Here is a 25,677-nt window from a genome sequence, read left to right on the forward strand (position 1 = left end):
CTGTAGAGTCAGTCAGAATGTTTATTTTGGGAGCAACTACCATTATTTGGCTTGGTACCAACAGAGAGATGGAGAAACTGCTAAACTGCTTATTACCAGGTCTACTTATAGAGAATCAGGGATTCCAGGTCGTTTTACAGGCAGTGGATCAAACTCCGACTTCACTCTGACCATCAGTGGAGTTCAGACTGAAGATGCAGCAGTTTATTACTGTCAGAGTCAGCATTTGATCAACAGTCAGTGGGTGTTCACACAGTGAAAATGCGTCGTACAAAAACCTCCCTCAGTCAGACTGAACAGAAACTGAACTGACTGCTGCAGCTGGAAGCTACTGCAGAGACTGATACAGTTCACTGAACACACACACAGATATGATCCTATAACATATTATAGATAATATTCATAATTATTTTTCATGATGGTTCTCATTGATACAAACACAGTCACAACTTTCAGACTGTGACTTTTTATGTATGTTTGTTTCTGCTGATTTACACATTCATCACCACTGAACCATCAAAACAGACAGACTGCACTCACAAAATGAATCCTCCTAATACAACATGACATTAAACCAGTGATGTTATTAACTGGTTACAAGAGGATGAGACATCTCAGTAGATTGTCATGGTTGTTTTAGTGTCTTTACTTTCCTTCCTTACTATTTTCCAACAGATGTCCTCAGACTTTTTAACTGAAAGCTGGACTGTGTGGGAGAGGCCTTATTTTGAGTTGGACTTTTTTTAGAAAGACTGAATCATTACTTTAGCAGACTTTATTAGTTAGTCTTTTCTTTGTCTTCCAGTCTGTCTGTGTGTGTTGTGAGTGTGTCTGTCTCTGTTCAGCTTTTCCCTCCACACTTTCCCTGCACACCTGCCCTGCATCATGTTCATCAGCCCTGCTCTGCTCCCAGTGTCTTTCCCAGCCAATCAATATGTTTGGACACATTATTTGATGAATAGATCTTTATCATTTACAGACGGTACCATCATTACAGCAAGCAAAAATGTGACAATCTTTATATCAGTCAGCGCATTTCCATAGAGAGCCTCTTTGCATCAGCAGCACCATGCTCCAGTGCTCTTGGAGAGTTTATAGTCCTGAGAGTTGAACACTGGATGACTGACAGCTGTCCTTCATGACAACAGAAGCCACAGAAATCCTCCTCATCAAAAACATGACTTTGATCTCCGTCCTCATCTGGACTCTCCTCTGCTGCTGCTTCACAGGTAAAGTCCAGAGAATCAAACTCCTCTCCTCTATGAACATCTGTCCCTCTGAAATGAAGCCCACAAAACCATAATGCTGCTTTATGTTTTTGTCTCTGTATCCTCAGAGTCCAGAGGCCAGTACACATTGACTCAGCCTGCAGCAGTGAGATCTGCTCTGGGAGGATCTGCAACCATCAACTGTACAGTCAGTCAGAATGTTTATAATGGTAACTACTTACACTGGTACCAACAGAGAGATGGAGAAACTCCTAAACTGCTCATTTACTATACTACCACTCTAGCATCAGGGATTCCAGGTCGTTTCACAGGCAGTGGATCAAACTCTGACTTCACTCTGACCATCAGTGGAGTTCAAGCTGAAGATGCAGCAGTTTATTACTGTCAGAGTATCCACTATCCCAACAGTCAGTATGTGTTCACACAGTGAAAAAGCGTCTTACAAAAACCTCCCTCAGTCAGACTGAACAGAAACTGAATTGACTGCTGCAGCTGGAAGCTACTGCAGAGACTGATACAGTTCACTGAACACATGTTACACTATCTCACACACTCAGTTTTCATTAAGTGAATTAAACAACTCACACATTCCCACTTTTAGGAAGAATGAAAAAATATAAAAATATCTTAATGAAAACAGTTTCTGGACAATGATTGTCTTCATGGGAATCCGTGAAGTGGTTCTTCCATCACAGCTTTTCACCATCCGTTCTTACCCTGTTATGGTTTGAACCAAGGTTTTTTAAATACTTATGATCACATTGATTTAACAATGAGGAGAGAGATTGTCTGGAAACTGTTGATAACAAATTTCTTGGTTATGACCTTTGACCTCCGTCTGGGTGGATCACATCTCAATTATATCCCGTTAAAATAAAATATGAAGACACAAATTACTATCAGAAACTTTCATAATCATAAATCCCACCTTCAAAAAATATAAATCTCACATAAAATATTATCTCATAGTAAGAAACTAATTACAGTAAGTTGATCAAAGATTTGACAATATTTAAAATGTGCAATTGTTTTTCTTCATATTTTCTTAATTTGGAGCTATTCACATTTCAGTTTCACAATAACATGCAAATATCAATTTATTGAAGCTGGTCTGACTTCAACTCCATGATTCACGAGCAAGGATCACACCACCAATGAGATACGTTTGACAATTTATTAACAAGATTTGAATGAATCGTTTGTGCTCTTGATGTGGTGTGGGGAGGCCGTATGAAGAATCCGCTGCTGCGCCCGGGGGATGAGGACCCCCTTGGAACCTATGAGAAAGGAGAGAAGAACGGAAAGAGAGGGCGGGGGGGTGGGGGAACTCGAATACAAGAGTGAAAGAGGGGGAAGACGGGTTAGTCTGGTTTATATAGGAGCGAGAAGGGGTGTAATTGGGGTGTGTTCCCTCTCCTGAAACTGCGCTTTACAAGCTTCGATTAAAGCAGTGGTATTAAAACAGGAAAAAATGAAGTCATGAAAATTCAGGATATTTGTATTCATTGGAAACATTTAATGACATTTAAACGCATTAAAGCTTTAACTGGCAAAATTACTTATTTGCAAAATCCAGTATTGTTCTGCCAAAAGTCCACCACAGTGATGAAACTCATTGAGTGGTTGTACAAAAAAAAAAAACACAAAATCTTGAAAGTAAATACAAATAATACTGTGTCATTTTGTGTAGTATTCTGACACATTTATTGATCCATTGACTAAACAGGCTCAGACTAATTCAAATAATTATGAAGTCAGTCAGTGCATTTCCATAGAGAGCCGCTTTGCATCAGCAGCACCATGCTCCAGTGCTCTGGGAGAGTTTATAGTCCTGAGAGTTGAACACTGGATGACTGACAGCTGTCCTTCATGACAACAGAAGCCACCGAAATCCTCCTCATCAAAAACATGACTTTGATCTCCGTCCTCATCTGGACTCTCCTCTGCTGCTGCTTCACAGGTAAAGTCCAGAAAATCAAACTCCTCTCCTCTATGAACATCCGTCACTCTGAAATGAAGCCCACAAAACCATGATGCTGCTTTATGTTTTTGTCTCTGTATCCTCAGAGTCCAGAGGCCAGATCACAGTGACTCAGCCTGCAGCAGTGAGATCTACTCTGGGAGGATCTGCAACCATCAGCTGTAGAGTCAGTCAGAATGTTTATAGTGGGAACTGGTTACACTGGTACCAACAGAGAGATGGAGAAACTCCTAAACTGCTCATTAAGTATGTCAATCAGCGGATATCAGGGATTCCAGGTCGTTTTACAGGCAGTGGATTAAACTCTGACTTCACTCTGACAATCAGTGGAGTTCAGGCTGAAGATGCAGCAGTGTATTACTGTCAGAGTTATCACACGCCATATGTGTTCACACAGTGAAAAAGCGTCGTACAAAAACCTCCCTCAGTCAGACTGAACAGAAACTGAACTGACTGCTGCAGCTGGAAGCTACTGCAGAGACTGATACAGTTCACTGAACACACACACATTTAGCTGCTCCTTGAAGTTGTCCAAAGTGTAGATCTGTAAAAGTGATTACATGTGTGTTTAATTTAATTATTAAATGAATTGTGGGCCTTTTAAAAGTCACCAATACAGGTGGGACATGAGAACTTTTTCAGGACAGTGTAAAAGACAATGACATTGTGGACCTCTTATAAATGATGCAGGGATGTGAAATACAGATGAAAATGAAGTTATAACAGTTTACAAAGAAGAAATAAATGTGTGAATGATCATCTTCATCTTAGCTTGAGGTACATGGATCTAAATAAATAAATCACAAATAGAAAGAAACAAAAGTCAATCAAACACTTCACATGTTGATAAAAAAGGGATATTAGCTCAGAAGAGACTCCTACATTACTGATGGTAGATTTAAAAGATGATGAAATAGAAACATCTGAAAATGTTAATAAGAAGGAAAAAATGCATCAGCGTCTCAGACATCTGCTCAGACTGATACCTCCATAAAATTAGCTTGATGATATCTGATTATACATCTCTAAACCTTCATCCTCCCTTCTTTCGGTTCTTACTGTGATACAGCAATTTAAATGTCGACATTCTCTACCATCTTAAGTGTAGAAAGAAGTAAATTTAACATTTTACCCAATTAAAATGTTTAAAGTTTTTAAATTAAAATAGATCCTCTTAATAAACTAAATTAAAGAAAATCTATTGTTCTCATCTACAGACATAATACATATCCTTATTAAATATATTTACAGGTATGAACTCCTTTATCCGACCCTTCCTCTCAAGAGACATTCAATAGATTTTAGTAGATTTAGCAGATAATCTCCCAAAAGTGTTGTTGACGTTCTCATTTTGGGCCTTTTTTCTAAATGCCTGTTTTAAAAAAAATAAATAAATAAACACACATTTTCTTTAACAGAATCAACTTTCTGTACCTGCTTGATTGAAGCCAAATACAGTTCTGTGCCTCATGTTTTTATCTTTCATTCATACTCCATTATGTCTCCAATTGTTTAAATAGTCAAAGCTTTTTTGGGGGAAACAGCATGATATGTTGAGGGCAGCTCCAGTTGACTGACTCTGTGTGTTTGCATATCTGTCCTGCCTCTCTGCTCCCAGCCGTTAAGAGGCCAGTGTTGATCAGTGGCTGTCCAGACCTTTCAGAGCCACTGACACACCGCCAGCACAATGATGATGTCACTGACTCTACTGCTGGGCACCCTGGGGCTCCTTGTTCAGGGTGAGACTCTCTGCTGAAAACGTGGCTTCAGGATACAACCAGGTTCACCACAATGATGTTCTGCTGTGATGGAGAAACACTGAAACAAGCAGCATTTACTTTCTTCCATCTATTCTCCATGTTAAATAAATGATACTCTTCTGTTTTCATGTTGATCATCTTTCTCCAAGCTGGATTTGTCTCAAAAATCTTCTCCTCTTTTTCATATTTTCCAGGATCATCAGGAGAAATCATCCTGACTCAGTCTCCTGGATCTCACTCTGCTGCTCCAGGACAGACTATCACCATCAGATGTAAAGCCAGTTCAAGTATGAATAGCTACCTCAGCTGGTACCTTCAGAAACCTGGAGAAGCTCCTAAACTCCTGATTTATGATGCTACAAACCGTCAGTCTGGAGATTATTATCGTTTTAGTGGAAGTGGATCTGGGACTGATTTCACAATGACCATCAGTAGAGTTCAGACTGAAGATGCAGGAGTTTATTATTGTCAGCAGCGTAAAAGCTACCCGTTCACACAGTGATACAACGTCGTACAAAAACCTCCCTCAGCTGGAGAGGAACTGATCTGACTCAACAGCTGCACTAAGACCAAAAACAACAGAGGTTTGATATGAAAGAAATCACTTATTACATCAATAATTATATAATTATACTTTTAGTTATCCAAAGTAAGTATAATTTATTAGATTATTTTGTTGATACAGTGTCAGAACAGGATCACTGTGTTAGAGTGAGTCTTACTCAAAGTCAGAATAAAACACAGTTGAAGAATTATGACTGTTATGACCCTCTAAAGGAGCTCTTTACAAAGAAGGTCAAACATAATAAAAAAGTCTAGCGTGCCCAACACTCAACCAGTGTATTAAGAAAGTAAATAACTTCAAACAAAAACTGATGGGTCGGATAAACTGAACAAAATGAAGGTAAGACACACAGACCAGTCCATAAAGGTTGTAGGATTTATTAAAATATTCTATTTTCATCTTTCACTTTGACAAGCTTTAAAAGTACTGTATTTGTGCAAAGTGGTGAAATTAAATGATAAAATCCTAAACTCAAAGTCAGAAGAGTAATTTAAAACAGTAACATGTGACAGCAGATAGTAGTATAACAATATGTTTGGATACATTATTTGATGAAAACATCTTTATCATTTACAGAAGGCATCAACATTTGGCCGAGAAATAAAAACATTGAGAATATGATGATTGTGTTATTAAGTCAGAGCATTTCACTTAAACAATGTTTTTCATTTGGAAATGTTTTGAATTATTGAAATACTGCTGTGAAGATATAAAGTGTGAAACAGTTTCAATTATAAAAAAGTATTTTTCTGTCAGCTTGCAGCAGCAAGAGGATCTGCAGTGTTTCTCTGTCACCCTCCAACTGCTCAAACAATCAACAACAAGAAGAAAAGTCTAACTTAAAACTGAGGCAGACTGTTCAGCAGTGAAAGAATGGCATTTAAAGATCTTTACGGGGAAATAAACTGTTGTTTCTTTAATGGGTTTGATCATTTTCAATGTTGCAAAATTCCAATTTTATCAATAATCAGTAAAAAAAAACACGCAAAAAAATTCATCTTATATTTAAATACATACATTCCTACTGAAAGACCTCACAGATGTTAAATTAATCATTATAAATCAGATATCACTATGATGAATCCTGACTTTACATGACTGTATTTCTAATTTAAAACCAGTATATATGTGTCTGTTTGAAATTGTTGGCGAAAGACTGAAAAGGACTTAACAATTTAAAAAGAAAGAAAAATTATTTAGGTGTTAGGCTTTATGTAGATAAACACTGCCTAAACATCTCAATGACTTTTTGCACTAACATTTCCATCATTTAATGCTTCTCTTTGGGCATTAGCTAGCAACAATCCAATCTCCCTTTTTGCCTTCGTCATGTAAGAAATTATGTAACCAACACACGCATAAGCGTCAATAACAAATTGGATGTCCAAATTAACCTTGCAACATTTTTTATTTATTTTTTTTTTTTTTGTAAGGATTTTTTTCAGGCATAGACACCTTTATTAACAGTAGAGAGACAGAAAATCATGAAGGAGAGAGGGGGATGTGACATTCAACAAACATCCTCCGGCCAGGATTCGTACCAGGGTCCGCTGCGTATGTGGCATGCACCCTAACCACTCAACCACCTGCGCACCATACCTTCCAACATTTTATTAGTTGCTTGCTACACTGATTTAGCCAAACTTCATTAACCTGCCTTTTTAAAACTATTTGTGTATTTCTAGCTAAATGTTCATATGCAGCCTCAAAAGTACAAACATACAAATTCTGTCAATAATGCATTGAGACAAATTATCTGATTAATATGTCTTTATTGTTTTAACATACAGAGAGTATCAGCATTATTGAAGCAAAAAAAGAAAAACACTTGAGAAATGTGAAGATTGTGAAGAGAGAAATAGACAGAAAGAGAGAGAGAGATTTAAAGACATCAGAGTGAGAGCAGTAGCAGAGTAAAACCAGTAGCAGAGTCCCAGTGAGTCAGATCAGGACTGGGGACACTGGTCTCTCCTCAGTGTCTCTGAGAGTGGAGTCTGGGAGCCCTGGGTGGCCTCACAGGTCACAGAGCCCACCTTCCTCCACTGGTCTGCAGTGAGCCTCAGGGTGCTGCTCCAGCTGTAGAGGCCGTCCTTCTGCAGCACCGCGGGGCTCCTGCTCTGCTCCAAGCTGCTGCTGCTGCTGCCGTCCACCTTCCAGGCCAGACTCCAGTCTGAGGGGAAGCCCTTGTTGGCCAGACATATAAGCGTGGCCTTGCCCTGCTTCAGCTCCGGGTCCAGCTCCTCACTCGAGGGGGGCAGCACCGTTAGGGTGGGACGGACATCACCCAGGAGACACCAATCACATTAGAGGACAGGGACCACACAACTGTCAGTAAAACAGCAGACAGTTAGACACCGTTACTGTGTGAGAGTGGATTTTCCCCTTTAAGAAGTTTGTGTCTTTTCTGCTCCACCAGTCACTCACTCACACATTGTTTCACTTCCCTTTAAGAAACCTCTCATGCAGATCAGCACAGAAAGATTCATCGTACTGTTTGACCTGAAATATATCAAACTACACTGCAAATAAAACAAGAACATGTCGTAACTTTCTTCTCAAAATCAGTAAATATTTGAACAAAGCATTACATTACAACACTCACTGGAAACATCAACAAACACAGAAGATGAACTGACCACCAGCTGATTTCAAACATCACTTAGCAAACTGTTCAAATGACTTCACACTAAAATTACCAATGTAGAGATCATACATTTTTATCATTGCCCTGCTCAATTTATTTGAACAAATTATTTTTTAATTGAGAGTAAAAATCGTAATCTTAAAATTAAAAATGACTCTTAGATAATGATTTTAAAATGAATCTAAATTTTCATCTTTTCTACACGTCAAGTTATTAAATTTCAGTATGACGGGAATGTGAATAGAAAAGTTTAGTGAAGCTGCTCTGAGTTATCCTCCATGATAAAGGAGGAGAAATACAAACATCAATATTAAAAGTGCTGTTAATAAAAATTATATTTTTATCTACTGTAAGCATTCAAAAACTGAATTTTAAACACAACTTTACAATATTATATTTAGTATTTGAACAGAAACTTACTTCCAACATCCAGTCTGGTTCCTCCACCAAAAGTCAACCACAGTGATACAAACTCATTGAGTCGTCGTACAAAAACCTCTCATTGTAGAGAGACACGGCTCTCTGACTTTGACACAAACAAACTCATTAAAATTAGTTTCTTGTTTAAAATATTTCTAAGATAAAACTGACAACAACAGAATGACACAATTTCATGACTGTATATTTTTATTTAATAAATTATGAATATTAAATTCAAATTATATTATTTTATGGTAACATTTTTAAATGTAATAAATTACAATTTAGAAGAAAAAAACTGTCAATTCACATGAAGTCCAAACCACATTAAATGAATCACTGACACATCCTAATCAATATTCAGATCAATTGATTAATCCATTGATTAAACAGCATCATCAGAGTAATCCAAGTCCCTGTTGGAGTCAGTCAGAGCATTTCCATAGAGAGCCACTTTGCATCAGCAGCACCATGCTCCAGTGCTCTGGGAGAGTTTATAGTCCTGAGAGTTGAACACTGGATGACTGACAGCTGTCCTTCATGACAACAGAAACTACAGAAATTCTCCTCATCAAAAACATGACTTTGATCTCCGTCCTCATCTGGACTCTCCTCTGCTGCTGCTTCACAGGTAAAGTCCAGAGAATCAAACTCCACTCCTCTATGAACATCCGTCCCTCTGAAATGAAGCCCACAAAACCATGATGCTGCTTTATGTTTTTGTCTCTGTATCCTCAGAGTCCAGAGGTCAGTACACATTGACTCAGTCTGCAGCAGTGAGATCTGCTCTGGGAGGATCTGTAACTATCAATTGTAGAGTCAGTCAGAATGTTCATGGTGGAACCTACTTACACTGGTACCAACAGAGAGATGGACAAACTCCTAAACTGCTCATTTACATTACTAAAACTCTAGCATCAGGGATTCCAGGTCGTTTTACAGGCAGTGGATCAAACTCTGACTTCACTCTGACCATCAGTGGAGTTCAGGCTGAAGATGCAGCAGTTTATTACTGTCAGAGTCTCCACATTCCCAACAGTCAGTATGTGTTCACACAGTGAAAAAGCGTCGTACAAAAACCTCCCTCAGTCAGACTGAACAGAAACTGAACTGACTGCTGCAGCTGGAAGCTACTGCAGAGACTGATACAGTTCACTGAACACACACACACATTTAGCTGCTCCTTGAAGTTGTCCAAAGTGTAGATCTGTAAAAGTGATTACATGTGTGTTTAATTTAATTATTAAATGAATTGTGGGCCTTTTAAATGTCACCAATACTGGTGGGACATGAGAAGTTTTTCAGGACAGTGTTAAAGACAATGACATTGTGGACCTCTTATAAATGATGCAAGGATGTGAAATACAGATGAAAATGAAGTTATAACAGTTTACAAAGAAGAAATAAATGTGTGAATGATCATCTTCATCTTAGCTTGAGGTACATGGATCTAAATAAATAAATCACAAATAGAAAGAAACAAAAGTCAATCAAACACTTCACATGTTGGTAAAGAGTAATATTAGTTCAGAAGAGACTCCTACATTACTGATGGTAGATTTAAAAAATGATCAAATAGAAACATCTGAAAAATTTCATAAGATGGGAGAAAATGCATCAGAGTCTCAGACATCTGCTCAGACTGATACCTCCATAAAATTAGCTTGATGATATCTGATTATACATCTCTAAACCTTCATCCTCCCTTCTTTCAGTTCTTACAGTATACAATACAGCAATTTAAATGTCGACACTCTCTACCATCTTAAGTGTAGAAAGAAGTAAATTTAACATTTTACCCAATTAAAATGTTTAAAGTTTTTAAATTAAAATAGATCCTCTTAATAAACTAAATTAAAGAAAATCTATTGTTCTCATCTACAGACATAATACATATCCTTATTAAATATATTTACAGGTATGAACTCCTTTATCCGACCCTTCCTCTCAAGAGACATTCAATAGATTTTAGTAGATTTAGCAGATAATCTCCCAAAAGTGTTGTTGACGTTCTCATTTTGGGCCTTTTTTCTAAATGCCTGTTTTAAAAAAAAAAAATAAATAAACACACATTTTCGTTAACAGAATCAACTTTCTGTACCTGCTTGATTGAAGCCAAATACAGTTCTGTGCCTCATGTTTTTATCTTTCATTCATACTCCATTATGTCTCCAATTGTTTAAATAGTCAAAGCTTTTTTGGGGGAAACAGCATGATATGTTGAGGACAGCTCCAGTTGACTGACTCTGTGTGTTTGCATATCTGTCCTGCCTCTCTGCTCCCAGCCGTTAAGAGGCCAGTGTTGATCAGTGGCTGTCCAGACCTTTCAGAGCCACTGACACACCGCCAGCACAATGATGATGTCACTGACTCTACTGCTGGGCACCCTGGGGCTCCTTGTTCAGGGTGAGACTCTCTGCTGAAAACTTGGCTTCAGGATGCAACCAGGTTCACCACAATGATGTTCTGCTGTGATGGAGAAACACTGAAACAAGCAGCATTTACTTTCTTCCATCTATTCTCCATGTTAAATAAATGATACTCTTCTGTTTTCATGTTGATCATCTTTCTCTAAGCTGGATTTGTCTCAAAAATCTTCTCCTCTTTTTCATATTTTCCAGGTTCATCAGGAGAAATCATCCTGACTCAGTCTCCTGGATCTCACTCTGCTGCTCCAGGACAGACTATCTCCATCAGATGTAAAGCCAGTTCAAGTATGAACAGCTACCTCAGCTGGTACCTTCAGAAACCTGGAGAAGCTCCTAAACTCCTGATTTATGATGCTACAAACCGTCAGTCTGGAGATTATGATCGTTTTAGTGGAAGTGGATCTGGGACTGATTTCACTCTGACCATCAGTGGAGTTCAGACTGAAGATGCAGGAGTTTATTATTGTCAGCAGCGTAAAAGCTTGCCGTTCACACAGTGATACAACGTCGTACAAAAACCTCCCTCAGCTGGAGAGGAACTGATCTGACTCAACAACTGCACTCAGACCAAAAACAACAGAGGTTTGATATGAAAGACATCACTTATTACAGCAATAATTATATAATTATACTTTTAGTTATTGAACGTAAGTATAGTTTTAAAGATTATATTGTTGATTTAAAAAGAAAGAAAAATTATTTTAGTGTTAGACTTTGTTATATAGATAAACACTGCCTAAACATCTCAATGTCATTTTGCACTAACATTCCCATCATTTAATGCTTCTCTTTGGGAATTAGCTAGCAATAAGCCAATCTCCCTTTTTGCCTTGGTCATGTAAGAAATCATGTAACCAACACACGCATAAGCGTCAGTAAAAAATTTGATGTCCAAATTAACCTTCCAACATTTTTTTTTTTTTTGTAAGGATTTTTTTTAAGGCAAAGAAACCTTTATTTACAGTAGAGAGACAGAAAATCATGAAAGAGAGAGAGGGGGATGTGACATTCAACAAAGGTCCTCCGGCCAGGATTCGTACCAGGGTCCGCTGCGTATGTGGCATTCACCCTAACCACTCAACCACCTGCGCACCATACCTTTCAACATGTTATTAGTGGCTTGCTACACTGATTTAGCCAAACTTCATTAACCTGCCTTTTTAAAACTATTTGTGTATTTTTATTGGTAAATGTTCATATGCAGCCTCAAAAGTACAAAAGTACAAACATACAAATGATTTGATTAATATGTCTTTATTGTTTTAACATACAGAGAGTATCAGCATTATTGAAGCAAAAAAAGAAAGACACTTGAGAAATGTGAAGATTGTGAAGAGAGAAATAGACAGAAAGAGAGAAAGAGAGATTTAAAGACATCAGAGTGAGAGCAGTAGTGAGAGCTGCTCTGAGTTATCCTCCATGATAAAGGAGGAGAAATACAAACATCAATAATAAACGTGTCGTTAATAAAAATGATATTTGTATCTACTGTAAGCATTCAAAAACTGAATTTTAAACACAACTTTACAATATTATATTTAGTATTTGAACAGAAACTTACTTCCAACATCCAGTCTGGTTCCTCCACCAAAAGTCGACCACAGTGATACAAACTCATTGAGTCGTCGTACAAAAACCTCTCACTGTAGAGAGACACGGCTCTCTGACTTTGACACAAACAAACTCACTAAAATTAGACTCTTGTTTGTAACATTTTTAATGTAATTTTTTTTAAAGAAATTGACAAATATAATGATTGCGTCGTTTTATTTCACATAAATACATTTTTAATTCAATTTATATTATTTTTTCTGCTAACATGTTTAAGTATAATGAATTATATCCTTAAGAAAAGCTGTCAATTAACATGAAGTCCAAATCACATTAAATGAATCACTGACAAATCCTAATCAATATTCAGATCAATTGATTGATCCATTGATTAAACAGCATCATCAGAGTAATCCAAGTCCCTGTTGGAGTCAGTCAGAGCATTTCCATAGAGAGCCACTTTGCATCAGCAGCACCATGCTCCAGTGCTCTGGGAGAGTTTATAGTCCTGAGAGTTGAACACTGGATGACTGACAGCTGTCCTTCATTACAACAGAAGCCACAGAAATCCTCCTCATCAAAAACATGACTTTGATCTCCGTCCTCATCTGGACTCTCCTCTGCTGCTGCTTCACAGGTAAAGTCCAGAGAATCAAACTCCTCTCCTCTATGAACATCCGTCCCTCTGAAATGAAGCACACAAAACATTGATGCTGCTTTATGTTTTTGTCTCTGTATCCTCAGAGTCCAGAGGCCAGTACACAGTGACTCAGCCTGCAACAGTGACATCTGCACTGGGAGGATCTGCAACCATCAACTGTAGGACCAGTCACAGGGTAGATGATGGTGTTGACCTTTCATGGTACCAACAGAGAGATGGAGAAACTCCTAAACTTCTCATTTACTATGCTACCAGTCGAGTATCAGGTATTCCAGGTCGTTTTACAGGCAGTGGATCAAACACTGACTTCACTCTGACCATCAGTGGAGTTCAGGCTGAAGATGCAGCAGTTTATTACTGTCTGGGTGAATTCTATTTTAGCAGTCAATATTCGTTAACACAGTGAAAAAGCGTCGTACAAAAACCTCCCTCAGTCAGACTGAACTGAAACTGAACTGACTGCTGCAGCTGGAAGCTACTGCAGAGACTGATACAGTTCACTGAACACACACGCACACTTAGTAGTTGATATTACAGTAACTTCAGTTTTGATTATAATAGTATAATTTTATATGGTTTCAGGCTAGTAATCTGGAAATGAACGTGTTCAAAACAAAATAACTTATAATACAAACAAAACCAAGGGGAGGTAACAACATTGGCTCTGTATTTCTTATCAACCAGCCTGTGGAGGTAGTAGAACATGAAGTACTTGGCTACAATAATTGATCAGACTCTAAGTTTTAATTAAAACTCAGAGAGTATTATTAAGAGAGCCAACTAGCGACTGTTTTTAATCAGGAAACTGAAGAGCTTTGGTGTTCAACACATACTTGAGATGGCGTACAGCGGCCTGGTTTAAAGCATTTTACAATTAATATTAGTACTTGGTATGATAACTTGAGTGTGAAAAACAGAAACAAGCTTTCAATAATTGTTCATATTACAGGGAAGGTGATTGGCCAGTCACAACAAACAGTTCTGCACTATATTTAATACAGCAGTACTCAGGAAGGCCAGACTCATATCTGGAGATGTTTTTCACCCATTAAATGTAGAGTTTGAGTTGCTCCCATCCGGCCGTCGATTCAGAGCCCTGAAGGTGAGCAGGAACATGTATAAGAGGGTATTTTATCCTTTATGCTACACATGCACTGAATGTAAAGTGAGTTCACTATGAACTCAGCCTGCATTTATTTATTATGATTACTATTATTATTATTATTAATATTATTGATGACAACCCTTAACAGGTTTTAACTTATTAGAATGGCCGCTGCTGTTGTACTGTTGTATGTTTTTTTAGTTTTTTTCTTTTTTCATGTTGTGTAGTGTTGGTGTATGTTTGTAATGTCCTTATGATATGATGTGTATTGTTTGCATTTTTAATGTATTGGAGGAAACCGGAGACAAATTATCACTCAGGTGGACAATAAGTCATTTAAATTAAATTAAATTAAATTCCATTCATGCCATCTCAGTTACAATTAGTCACTTGTTGGATCTTCCCCTGTGTCTCCACTACTGTTTTTTATTTGAAATTGAAACTCTGGTTGCTGAGAATAATAAATACATCAGTATCTTAGATATCTGCAAAAACTCCCATCATAAAATCATCCTCTATGCAGACGACATCATAGTGTATATCATAAAATCATTACCTCCATTTCATTAAGTTTATAATCAGTAATGAATCAAGACAAGTCATGTTTGACCTTGCTGTCATCTTTATTAATTTAATTATATTGCAGGGTTTACAGAAAACTAACTTCTCTTGCTAAGATAGAGATTAATTTGACTATGACGCTACTTTTGTGACATGTATCGAATTTTTTAAATTTGTGAAAAATACAGCAAAGAAATGAACTCATAAGATATATAACCTTAACAAAATAATGTGAGATGGAAACTGCTGATTTAATGTAATATTTATTGTTTTAAAATGTTAACAATACAACAAGCATGAAGACATTAATGTTGAAACACACCATGAGAAAGGAACACAAGGAGAAATAGTTGCAGAGATCAGAGTGAGAGCAGTAGCAGAGTAAAACCAGTAGCAGAGTCCCAGTGAGTCAGATCAGGACTGGGGACACTGGTCTCTCCTCAGTGTCTCTGAGAGTGGAGTCTGGGAGCCCTGGGTGGCCTCACAGGTCACAGAGCCCACATTCCTCCACTGGTCTGCAGTGAGCCTCAGGGTGCTGCTCCAGCTGTAGAGGCCATCCTTCTGCAGCACCGCGGGGCTCCTGCTCTGCTCCAAGGTGCTTCTGCTGCCGTCCACCTTCCAGGCCAAACTCCAGTCTGAGGGGAAGCCCTTGTTGGCCAGACATATAAGCGTGGCCTTGCCCTGCTTCAGCTCCTGGTCCAGCTCCTCACTCGAGGGGGGCAGCACCGTCAGGGTGGGACGGACATCACCTAGGAGACACCAATCACATTAGAGGACAGAGACCACACAACTGTCAGTAAAACAGCAGACAGTTAGACACTGTTACTGTGTGAGAGTGGATTTTCCCCTTTAAGGAGTTTGTGTCAGATGTCTTTTCTGCTCCACCAGTCACTCACTCACACATTGTTTCACTTCCCTTTAAGAAACCTCTCATGCAGATCAGCACAGAAAGACTCATCGTACTGTTTGACCTGAAATACATCAAACTACACTGCAAATAAAACAAGAACATTTCATAACTTTCTTCTCAAAATCAGTAAACATTTTAACAAAGCGTTACATTACAACACTCACTGGAAACATAACCAAACACAGAAGATGAACTGACCACCAGCTGATTTCAAACATCACTTAGCAAACTGTTCAAATGACTTCAAACTAAAATAACCAACCTAAAGATCGTACATTTCGCACATTTTCAAAGACCATTTTTATCATCACTCTGCACAATTTTATTTGAACAAATTATTTTTTAATTGAGAGTAAAAATCATAATCTTAAAATTAAAAATGACTCTTAGATAATGATTTTAAAATGAATCAAAATGTTCATCTTTTCTACACGTCAAGTTATTAAATGTCAGTATGACGGTAATGTTAATAGAAAAGTTTAGTGAAACTGCTCTGAGTTATCCTCCATGATAAAGGAGGAGAAATACAAACATCAATATTAAAAGTGCTGTTAATAAAAATGATATTTTTATCTGCTTTAAGCATTCAAAAACTGAATTTTAAACATAACTTTACAATATTATATTTAGTATTTGAACAGAAACTTACGTCCAACATCCAGCCAGATGACAAGATATTTATACTGGGGCACTTTCTCTATGCATGTGACATTAGCAGAAACAATATTGCCGGATTCAGTGAGAGTATTCTTAGTGAACAGCATCCATGTAGTTTTGTCTGTGTTTATCACTAACTTATTTCTGTTAATGAAGTTGAAGTGAATCAAATGAGGGTTTCAGATGTTCAACGGATGACTGAGGAGTGGTTGAAGTACAATATTAAACTGTGTCAACAATGTTAGTTGGAAAGGAGCTGTTATTTTTCTTTTCAAAATGTACTTGGATCATGACAGGAGCTGGTGAAAGAGTGTAAGTAGTAGCCATATTTACCATTTTTTAGTGCAGCAGTGTAGCGATTCCTAAGTTATCTGAAAAGAAGTGGGAGGGGGTTTTGAACCGCCTAGCTTGAGCCCAAGCTCTGTTTCTAAATATAAAAATCTCAGCTAAGTCAGCCGTAAATCATGGGCTACATCGAGCTTTTACTCTTACTTTCTTAAAGTGAACATGTTTATCAACAATGCATATTCAGATCAATTGATTGAACCATTGATTAAACAGCATCATCAGAGTAATCCAAGTCCCTGTTGGAGTCAGTCAGAGCATTTCCATAGAGAGCCACTTTGCATCAGCAGCACCATGCTCCAGTGCTCTGGGAGAGTTTATAGTCCTGAGACTTGAACACTGGATGACTGACAGCTGTCCTTCATGACAACAGAAGCCACAGAAATCCTCCTCATCAAAAACATGACTTTGATCTCCGTCCTCATCTGGACTCTCCTCTGCTGCTGCTTCACAGGTAAAGTCCAGAGAATCAAACTCCTCTCCTATATGAACATCCGTCCCTCTGAAATGAAGCCCACAAAACCATAATGCTGCTTTATGTTTTTGTCTCTGTATCCTCAGAGTCCAGAGGCCAGTACACAGTGACTCAGCCTGCAGCAGTGAGATCTGCTCTGGGAGGATCTGCAACCATCAGCTGTAGAGTCGGTCAGAATGTTTACAATGGTAACAACTTAGCCTGGTACCAACAGAGAGATGGAGAAACTCCTAAACGTCTCATTTACTATGCTACCACTCGAGCATCAGGGATTCCAGGTCGTTTTACAGGCAGTGGATCAAACTCTGACTTCACTCTGACCATCAGTGGAGTTCAGGCTGAAGATACAGCAGTTTATTACTGTCAGAGTCTCCACATTCCCAACAGTCAGTATGTGTTCACACAGTGAAAAAGCGTCGTACAAAAACCTCCCTCAGTCAGACTGATACAGTTCACTGAACGAACGAACACGAACACACACACACACACACACACACACACACACACACACACACACACGGCAATTAGAAAATCATATATTTATCACCCTGTGTAACAGATAATAATAACAATATTTCTCATGATCGGTCGTACAAACACAGTCACAACTTTGTACTGATGACCTGATAGAAACTGAAGGAACAACATACAGTTACACTGCAGTAAATAAAAGTGAAAAACCTGTATTTGTTTTTATTAAAGCATATGAAATGTGATATGAACGTGTACACTGAGAACATCAGATTCCATAATGCTGGAAATACACTTCTGTATTTCTGTAGGAGCTTCCTGTCTCTGCTCCTCCATCCACATGCTGTGATACAGAACAATATAGTACAGAGCAGGACAGAGAGGACACATGTGAAGGACACCATGTAGCACTGACTCACTGCTTCTGTTAAAATATTTTCATTCATCTTTAACTTTGCAAATCTTTAAAGAAAATACCATAATGTATGTGTAAAATGATGACTGTTATGACCCTCTAAAGGAGCTCTTCACAAAGAAGGCCAAACATAATAAATGAAGTTCAGAGTGTCAAACAGTTAACCAATATATTAAGAAAGTAACCAACAACTTCTAGCAATAACTGATGGGTTAGCCAAACTGAACAAAAAGAAGAGAAGACACACAGACCAGTCCACAAAGGGTCAAAGGATCTCGGCTCTCCCCTCCAACCTAAATCCACAAAGACACTAAAACTAAGAAAACAGGACTACCAGACCCACCAAACAGACATAAAACTAACAAATGTAAAGAACCAAATCATGGTTAAAAAAACACAAACTGCTGCTGCCAATGCTGGGAAGTGGAAGAGAGCATGAGCCAAAGTTCTCCCCCTCTAAATCAGTCCATCCTCAATCAGACTGGATCAGGACTTAGGAGAAAACACATAACATTATAAAAGGAAATCCAGGCTATACCAATCCTATCCAGCAGGGGGGAAGTATGTAATAGTGACATGAAATGATAAAATCCATCTGAACTTCTCTAGAGACAAATTCAGTGTCTGAAGACTCATTTAACACAGTAACATGTGACAGCAGATATTAGTGTAACAATATGTTTGGACACATTATTTGATGAATAGATCTTTATCATTTACAGATGGTATCAACATTACAGCAAGCAATACAATTAAAAAACTGAGAATGTGATGATTCTGTTAATCAGTCAGAGCATTTCCATAGAGAGCCACTTTGCATCAGCAGCACCATGCTCCAGTGCTCTGGGAGAGTTTATAGTCCTGAGAGTTGAACACTGGATGACTGACAGCTGTCCTTCATGACAACAGAAGCCACAGAAATCCTCCTCATCAACAACATGACTTTGGTCTCCGTCCTCATCTGGACACTCCTCTGCTGCTGCTTCACAGGTAAAGTCCAGAGAATCAAACTCCTCTCCTCTATGAACATCCGTCCCTCCGAAATGAAGCCCACAAAACCATGATGGTGCTTTATGTTTTTGTCTCTGTATCCTCAGAGTCCAGAGGCCAGATCACAGTGACTCAGCCTGCAGCAGTGAGATCTGCTCTGGGAGGACCTGCAAGAATCAGCTGTACAGTCAGTCAGGATGTTATATTTTATAATGGTTACCACGAGTTAGCCTGGTACCAAAAGAGAAATGGAGAATCTACTAAACAGCTGATTAACAGGGCTACTCAACGAGCATCAGGGATTCCAGGTCGTTTTACAGGCATTGGATCAAACTCTGACTTCACTCTGACCATCAGTGGAGTTCAGGCTGAAGATGCAGCAGTTTATTACTGTCAGAGTAAACATGTTATCAACAGCCAGCATATGTTCACACAGTGAAAAAGCGTCGTACAAAAACCTCCCTCAGTCAGACTGAACAGAAACTGAACTGACTGCTGCAGCTGGAAGCTACTGCAGAGACTGATACAGTTCACTGAACACATGTTACACTATCTCACACACTCAGTTTTCATTAAGTGGATTAAATAACTCACACATTCCCACTTTTAGGAAGAATGAAAAAATATTACAATATCTCAATGAAAACAGTTTCGGGACAATGATTGTCTTCATGGAAATCAGTGAAGTGGTTCTTCCATCACATCACATTGTTCAAGGATTTGCGCAAACAGCCGAGATGTAAAGTTTGACCCCTGATCTCTCTGTACTATTTTGCGAATGCCAAACACAGATATGAACTGAGTCAAGGCCTTAACAACAGACTTTGCAGAGATCGAACGTAGAGGATAAGCAGCTGGATATCTAGTTGACTGACACATTACGGTTAACAAATAAGAACAACCTGACTTAGACCTGGGAAGAGGACCCACACAGTCAACAATCAGGTGCTCAAAAGGTTGACTCACTGCAGGAATAGGACACAAAGGAGCAGGTTTGATCTTTTGGTTAGGTTTGCCTGTAAGTTGACAAGTATGGCATGTCTTTACATATGCAGAAACATCACGCTTCATTAGTGGCCAGAAAAAATGCTTAAGCACCCGATCATACGTTTTCTTTACACCCATATGTCCCGCAACATTATCATGAGCTGTCTGAATTATGGCGTTCCTAAATTTTAAAGGCAACACAATTTGCACAATAGGATCACCACTGAATGTCTCACCATGAGGAGCCCACATTCTAACTAAGACATTGTCCAAAAGGAAATATCCCTGCTTCACCTTTCCTACCTGCATTGTAGGCAAAACCAGATCATACACACCCTTCAAAGATTGGTCCGCTTTTTGTCTTTTCACCAGCTCTGAACGAGAAACACAAAGATCAGGTGGCAATGACAATGCAAATTTCTTTACATCACATTTTTCTCTCCTATCAGTCAGTGCAGCAGTCATTAAACAAGTCACACTACAGACACCATGCAACAGACCCTCTATTAGAGCCTGCTGCTATGCCTAACCGAGGAGAACACCAATTAAAATATTGCCATACCACAACTTGTTCACTTCAAAATGATGAGCCCCAAAAGAAAGAGGAAAAAAAAACGGATTAGAATAAAGCTCCCCCAAACCAACAAAACACCACAGCCATGTGCAATACTCCATCCAAAATCAACACAAAATACTACCAAAATCCAATGTGACGAGCCCCCATTTTGTCACAACCTGGCTCAGAGGTAGGACAAAAGATGGAGACCACACATGACTTTAAACTAGAAAACATACATTTATTGAATTAAACTAAAATAACTATGTATGTCAGTTCATCAGTAATGTTTGTAATGTATGGGTGTGTGTGAATGTGTATAAATGTAAAATGAAACAAGAATATAAATAACCAAGGCTCAAAACAAACCCAGCAAACTCAAACAGGAGAGAGAGAGTAAATGCCCAGATGCTCTATTTATAAAAGAGGCATCCACACAAATCCAGGTGCTAACCATCTCTCCTGATGAGCCACTCCCCAAATCCCAGACAACCAATCAACCCAGGTCAGAGGCCATGAGGCCGTCACATTTTCACCATCCGTTCTTACCCTGTTATGGTTTGAACCAAGGTTCTTTAAATACTTATGATCACATTTATTTGACAATGAGGAGAGAGATTGTCTAGAAACTGTTGATAAAAAATGTCTTGGTTATGACCTTTGACCTCCGTCTGGGTGGATCACATCTCAATTATATCCTGTTAAAATGAAATATGAAGACACAAATTACTATCAGAAACTTTCATTATCATAAATCTCACCTTCAAAAAATATAAATCTCACATAAAATATTATCTCATAGTAAGAAACTAATTACAGTTAGTTGATCAAAGATTTGACAACATTTAAAATGTAAAATTTTTTTTCTTCATATTTTCTTAATTTGGAGCTATTCCTATTTCAGTTTCACTATAACATACAAATATCAATTTATTGAAGCTGGTCTGACTTCAACTCCATGATTCACGAGCAAGGACCACACCACCAATGAGATACGTTTGACAATTTATTAACAAGATTTGAATGAATCGTCTGTGCTCTTGATGCGGTGTGGGGAGGCCGTATGAAGGATCCGCTGCTGCGCCCGGGCAACGAGGACCCCCTTGGAACCTATGAGAAAGGAGAGAAGAACAGAAAGAGAGAGCGGGGGGGTGGGGGAACTCGAATACGAGAGCGAAAGAGGGGGAAGAGGGGTTAGGCTGGTTTATATAGGAGCCGGAAGGGGTGTAATTGGGGTGTGTTCCCGCTCCTGAAACTGCACTTCACAAGCTTCGATTAAAGCAGTGGAATTAAAACAGGAAAAAATGAAGTCATGAAAAATAAGGATATTATTAATTATTGGAAACATTTAATGACATTTAAACGCATTAAAGCTTTAACTGGCAAAATTATACATAATATTTATGGATAAAATTATTTGCAAAATCCAGTCTGGTTCCGCCAAAAGTCCACCACAGTGATGAAACTCATTGAGTGGTTGTACAAAAAAAACCCAACACAAAATCTTGAAAGTCAATACAAATAATATTGATTCATTTTGTGTAGTATTCTGACACATTCATTGATCCATTGATTAAACAGGCTGAGAGTAATTCAAATACTTATAAAGTCAGTCAGAGCATTTCCATAGAGAGCCACTTTGCATCAGCAGCACCATGCTCCAGTGCTCTGGGAGACTTTATAGTCCTGAGAGTTGAACACTGGATGACTGACAGCTGTCCTTCATGACAACAGAAGCCACAGAAATCCTCCTCATCAAAAACATGACTTTGATCTCCGTCCTCATCTGGACTCTCCTCTGCTGCTGCTTCACAGGTAAAGTCCAGAGAATCAAACTCCTCTCCTCTATGAACATCCGTCCCTCTGAAATGAAGCCCACAAAACCATGATGCTGCTTAATGTTTTTTTCTCTGTATCCTCAGAGTCCAGAGGCCAGATCACAGTGACTCAGCCTACAGCAGTGAGATCTACTCTGGGAAGATCTGCAACTATCAGATGTAGAGTCAGTCAGAATGTTTATAATGGTAACCACTTAGCCTGGTACCAACAGAGAGATGGAGAAACTCCTAAACTTCTCATTTACGCTGCTACCACTCGAGAATCAGGTATTCCAGGGCGTTTTTCAGGCAGTGGATCAAACTCTGACTTCACTCTGACCATCAGTAGAGTTCAGACTGAAGATGCAGCAATTTATTACTGTCAGAGTTTCCACTATCCCAACAGTCAGAATGTGTTCACACAGTGAAAAAGCGTCGTACAAAAACCTCCCTCAGTCAGACTGAACAGAAACTGAACTGACTGCTGCAGCTGGAAGCTACTGCAGAGACTGATACAGTTCAATGAACACACACACAAACACACACACACACACTTTTCAGATTAAGCATTTAGAAAATCATATATTTATCACCATGTATAACAGATAATGATTACAATATTTCTCATGATCGGTCTCACAGTGGTACAAACACAGTCACAACTTTGTACTGATGACCTGATAGAAACTGAAGGAACAAAATATAGTTACATTGCAGTAAATGAAAGAAAAATACAAAACGTGTATTTATTTTATTAATGCATATGAAATGTGACGTGAATTTTTGCACTGAGAACATCAGATTCCATAATGCTTGAAATACACTTCTGTATTGCTGTAGGAGCTTCCTGTCTCTGCTCCTCCATCCACATGCTGTGATACAAAACAATATAGTACAGAGCAGGACAGAGAGGACACATGTGAAGGACACACTCACTGCTTATGTTAAAATATCCTTATTGCATCTTAACTTTGCAAATCTTTGATTAAAATACCATCATTTGTTTGTAAAATGATGACTGTTATGGCCCTCTATATTAGCTTATTACAATGAAGGCCAAGCATTATAAAAAAGTAAAGGGTGACAAACATTCAACCAATTCATTAAGAAAGTAAAAAAACAACGTATAACAAAACTGATCACACTGAACAAAAAGAAGAGGAGACACACAGACCAGTCCACAAAGGGTCAAAGGATCTGGGCTCTCCCCTCCAACCTAAATCCACAAAGACACTAAAACTCAGAAAACAGGACTACCAGACCCACCAAACAGACAGAAAACTTACAAATGTAAAGAACTAAAACATGGCTAAAAAAACACAAACTGCTGCTGCCAGTGCTGGGAAGTGGAAAAAAGTGTGAGACAAATTTCTCCCCCTCTATATCGATCCTTCTCAATCAGACTGGATCAGGACTTAGGAGAAAACAGAACATTATAAAAAGGAAATTCATGCTATACCAATCCTATCCAGCAGGGGGAGTATGTAATAGTGACATGAAATGATAAAATCCCTCTGAACTTCTCTAGAGACAAATTCACTGTCTGAAGACTCATTTAACACAATAACATGTGACAGCAGATATTAGTGTAACAATATGTTTGGACACATTATTGGATGAATAGATCTTTATCATTTACAGACGGTATCAACATTTCTGCAAACAATGAAAATAAAACATTGAGAATGTGATGATTCTGTAAATCAGTCAGAGCATTTCCATAGAGAGCCACTTTGCATCAGCAGCACCATGCTCCAGTGCTCTGGGAGAGTTTATAGTCCTGAGAGTTGAACACTGGATGACTGACAGCTGTCCTTCATGACAACAGAAGCCACAGAAATCCTCCTCATCAAAAACATGACTTTGATCTCCGTCCTCATCTGGACTCTCCTCTGCTGCTGCTTCACGCTCTGACCATCAGTGGAGTTCAGGCTGAAGATACAGCAGTTTATTACTGTCAGAGTTTCCACTATCCCAACAGTCAGCGTATGTTCACACAGTGAAAAAGCGTTGTACAAAAACCTCCCTCAGTCAGACTGAACAGAAACTGAACTTACTGCTGCAGCTGGAAGCTACTGCAGAGACTGAGAAAACACAGAACATTATAAAAGGAGATTCATGCAATGCCAATCCTATCCAGCAGGGGGAGTATGTAATAGTAACATGTTGTGATAAAAATCCTTCTGAACTTCTCTAGAGACAAATTCAGGGTCTGAAGACTCATTTAACACAGTAACATGTGACAGCAGATATTAGTGTAACAATATGTTTGGACTCATTATTTGATGGATAGATCTTTATCGTTTACAGATGGTATCAACATTACAGCAAGCAAAAAATTATACACTTGAAAACGTGATGATTCTGTAAATCAGTCAGAGCATTTCCATAGAGAGCCACTTTGCATCAGCAGCACCATGCTCCAGTGCTCTGGGAGAGTTTATAGTCCTGAGAGTTGAACACTGGATGACTGACAGCTGTCCTTCATGACAACAGAAGCCACAGAAATCCTCCTCATCAAAAACATGACTTTGATCTCCGTCCTCATCTGGACTCTCCTCTGCTGCTGCTTCACAGGTAAAGTCCAGAGAATCAAACTCCTCTCCTCTATGAACATCCGTCCCTCTGAAATGAAGCCCACAAAACCATGATGCTGCTTTATGTTTTTGTCTCTGTATCCTCAGAGTCCAGAGGCCAGTACACAGTGACTCAGCCTGCAGCAGTGAGATCTACTCTGGGAGGATCTGCAACCATCAGCTGTAGAGTCAGTCAGGATGTTTATAATGGTAACTACTTAGCCTGGTACCAACAGAGAGATGGAGAATTTCCTAAACTTCTCATTTACTATACTACCACTCGAGCATCAGGGATTCCAGGTCGTTTTACAGGGAGTGGATCAAAGTCTGACTTCACTCTGACCATCAGTGGAGTTCAGGCTGAAGATGCAGCAGTATATTACTGTCAGAGTTATCACAGTGTACCAGTGTTCACACAGTGAAAAAGCGTCGTACAAAAACCTCCCTCAGTCAGACTGAACAGAAACTGAACTGACTGCTGCAGCTGGAAGCTACTGCAGAGACTGATACAGTTCACTGAACACACACACACACATTTAGCTGCTCCTTGAAGTTGTCCACAGTGTAGATCT

The 25,677-nt window shown here is 38.7% G+C and overlaps 10 gene segments (V, D, J or C); 8 read left to right on the forward strand and 2 right to left on the reverse strand.

The window, feature by feature from the left end:
* The first annotated feature begins 1,177 nt into the window (after positions 1-1,177).
* Positions 1,178-1,659, forward strand: LOC133996877 (Ig kappa chain V region 3381-like). The segment is given in 2 exon segments: positions 1,178-1,229; positions 1,337-1,659. Coding segments are annotated over 2 exon segments (375 nt in total).
* A 1,478-nt stretch (positions 1,660-3,137) lies between these two features.
* LOC133996878 (Ig kappa chain V region 3381-like) lies at positions 3,138-3,610 on the forward strand. The segment is given in 2 exon segments: positions 3,138-3,189; positions 3,297-3,610. Coding segments are annotated over 2 exon segments (366 nt in total).
* A 1,287-nt stretch (positions 3,611-4,897) lies between these two features.
* LOC133996629 (immunoglobulin kappa variable 3-11-like) lies at positions 4,898-5,472 on the forward strand. The segment is given in 2 exon segments: positions 4,898-4,949; positions 5,165-5,472. Coding segments are annotated over 2 exon segments (360 nt in total).
* A 2,036-nt stretch (positions 5,473-7,508) lies between these two features.
* On the reverse strand, positions 7,509-8,627 carry LOC133996634 (Ig kappa-b4 chain C region-like; the record flags this gene model as incomplete). The annotated part of the segment is given in 2 exon segments: positions 7,509-7,816; positions 8,597-8,627. Coding segments are annotated over 2 exon segments (339 nt in total), but the record flags the coding sequence as incomplete, so codon positions are not given.
* A 551-nt stretch (positions 8,628-9,178) lies between these two features.
* Positions 9,179-9,660, forward strand: LOC133996879 (Ig kappa chain V region 3381-like). The segment is given in 2 exon segments: positions 9,179-9,230; positions 9,338-9,660. Coding segments are annotated over 2 exon segments (375 nt in total).
* Positions 9,661-10,953: 1,293 nt separating this feature from the next.
* LOC133996631 (immunoglobulin kappa variable 3-11-like) lies at positions 10,954-11,528 on the forward strand. The segment is given in 2 exon segments: positions 10,954-11,005; positions 11,221-11,528. Coding segments are annotated over 2 exon segments (360 nt in total).
* Positions 11,529-15,150: 3,622 nt separating this feature from the next.
* On the reverse strand, positions 15,151-16,580 carry LOC133996880 (Ig kappa-b4 chain C region-like). The segment is given in 2 exon segments: positions 15,151-15,655; positions 16,466-16,580. Coding segments are annotated over 2 exon segments (450 nt in total).
* A 640-nt stretch (positions 16,581-17,220) lies between these two features.
* On the forward strand, positions 17,221-17,702 carry LOC133996881 (Ig kappa chain V region K16-167-like). The segment is given in 2 exon segments: positions 17,221-17,272; positions 17,380-17,702. Coding segments are annotated over 2 exon segments (375 nt in total).
* Positions 17,703-22,475: 4,773 nt separating this feature from the next.
* On the forward strand, positions 22,476-22,957 carry LOC133996883 (Ig kappa chain V region 3381-like). The segment is given in 2 exon segments: positions 22,476-22,527; positions 22,635-22,957. Coding segments are annotated over 2 exon segments (375 nt in total).
* Positions 22,958-25,054: 2,097 nt separating this feature from the next.
* Positions 25,055-25,527, forward strand: LOC133996512 (immunoglobulin kappa variable 4-1-like). The segment is given in 2 exon segments: positions 25,055-25,106; positions 25,214-25,527. Coding segments are annotated over 2 exon segments (366 nt in total).
* Positions 25,528-25,677: the final 150 nt, after the last annotated feature.

The sequence above is a fragment of the Scomber scombrus genome, chromosome 16 (genome assembly GCF_963691925.1).
Source record: "Scomber scombrus chromosome 16, fScoSco1.1, whole genome shotgun sequence".
NCBI lineage: Eukaryota > Metazoa > Chordata > Actinopteri > Scombriformes > Scombridae > Scomber > Scomber scombrus.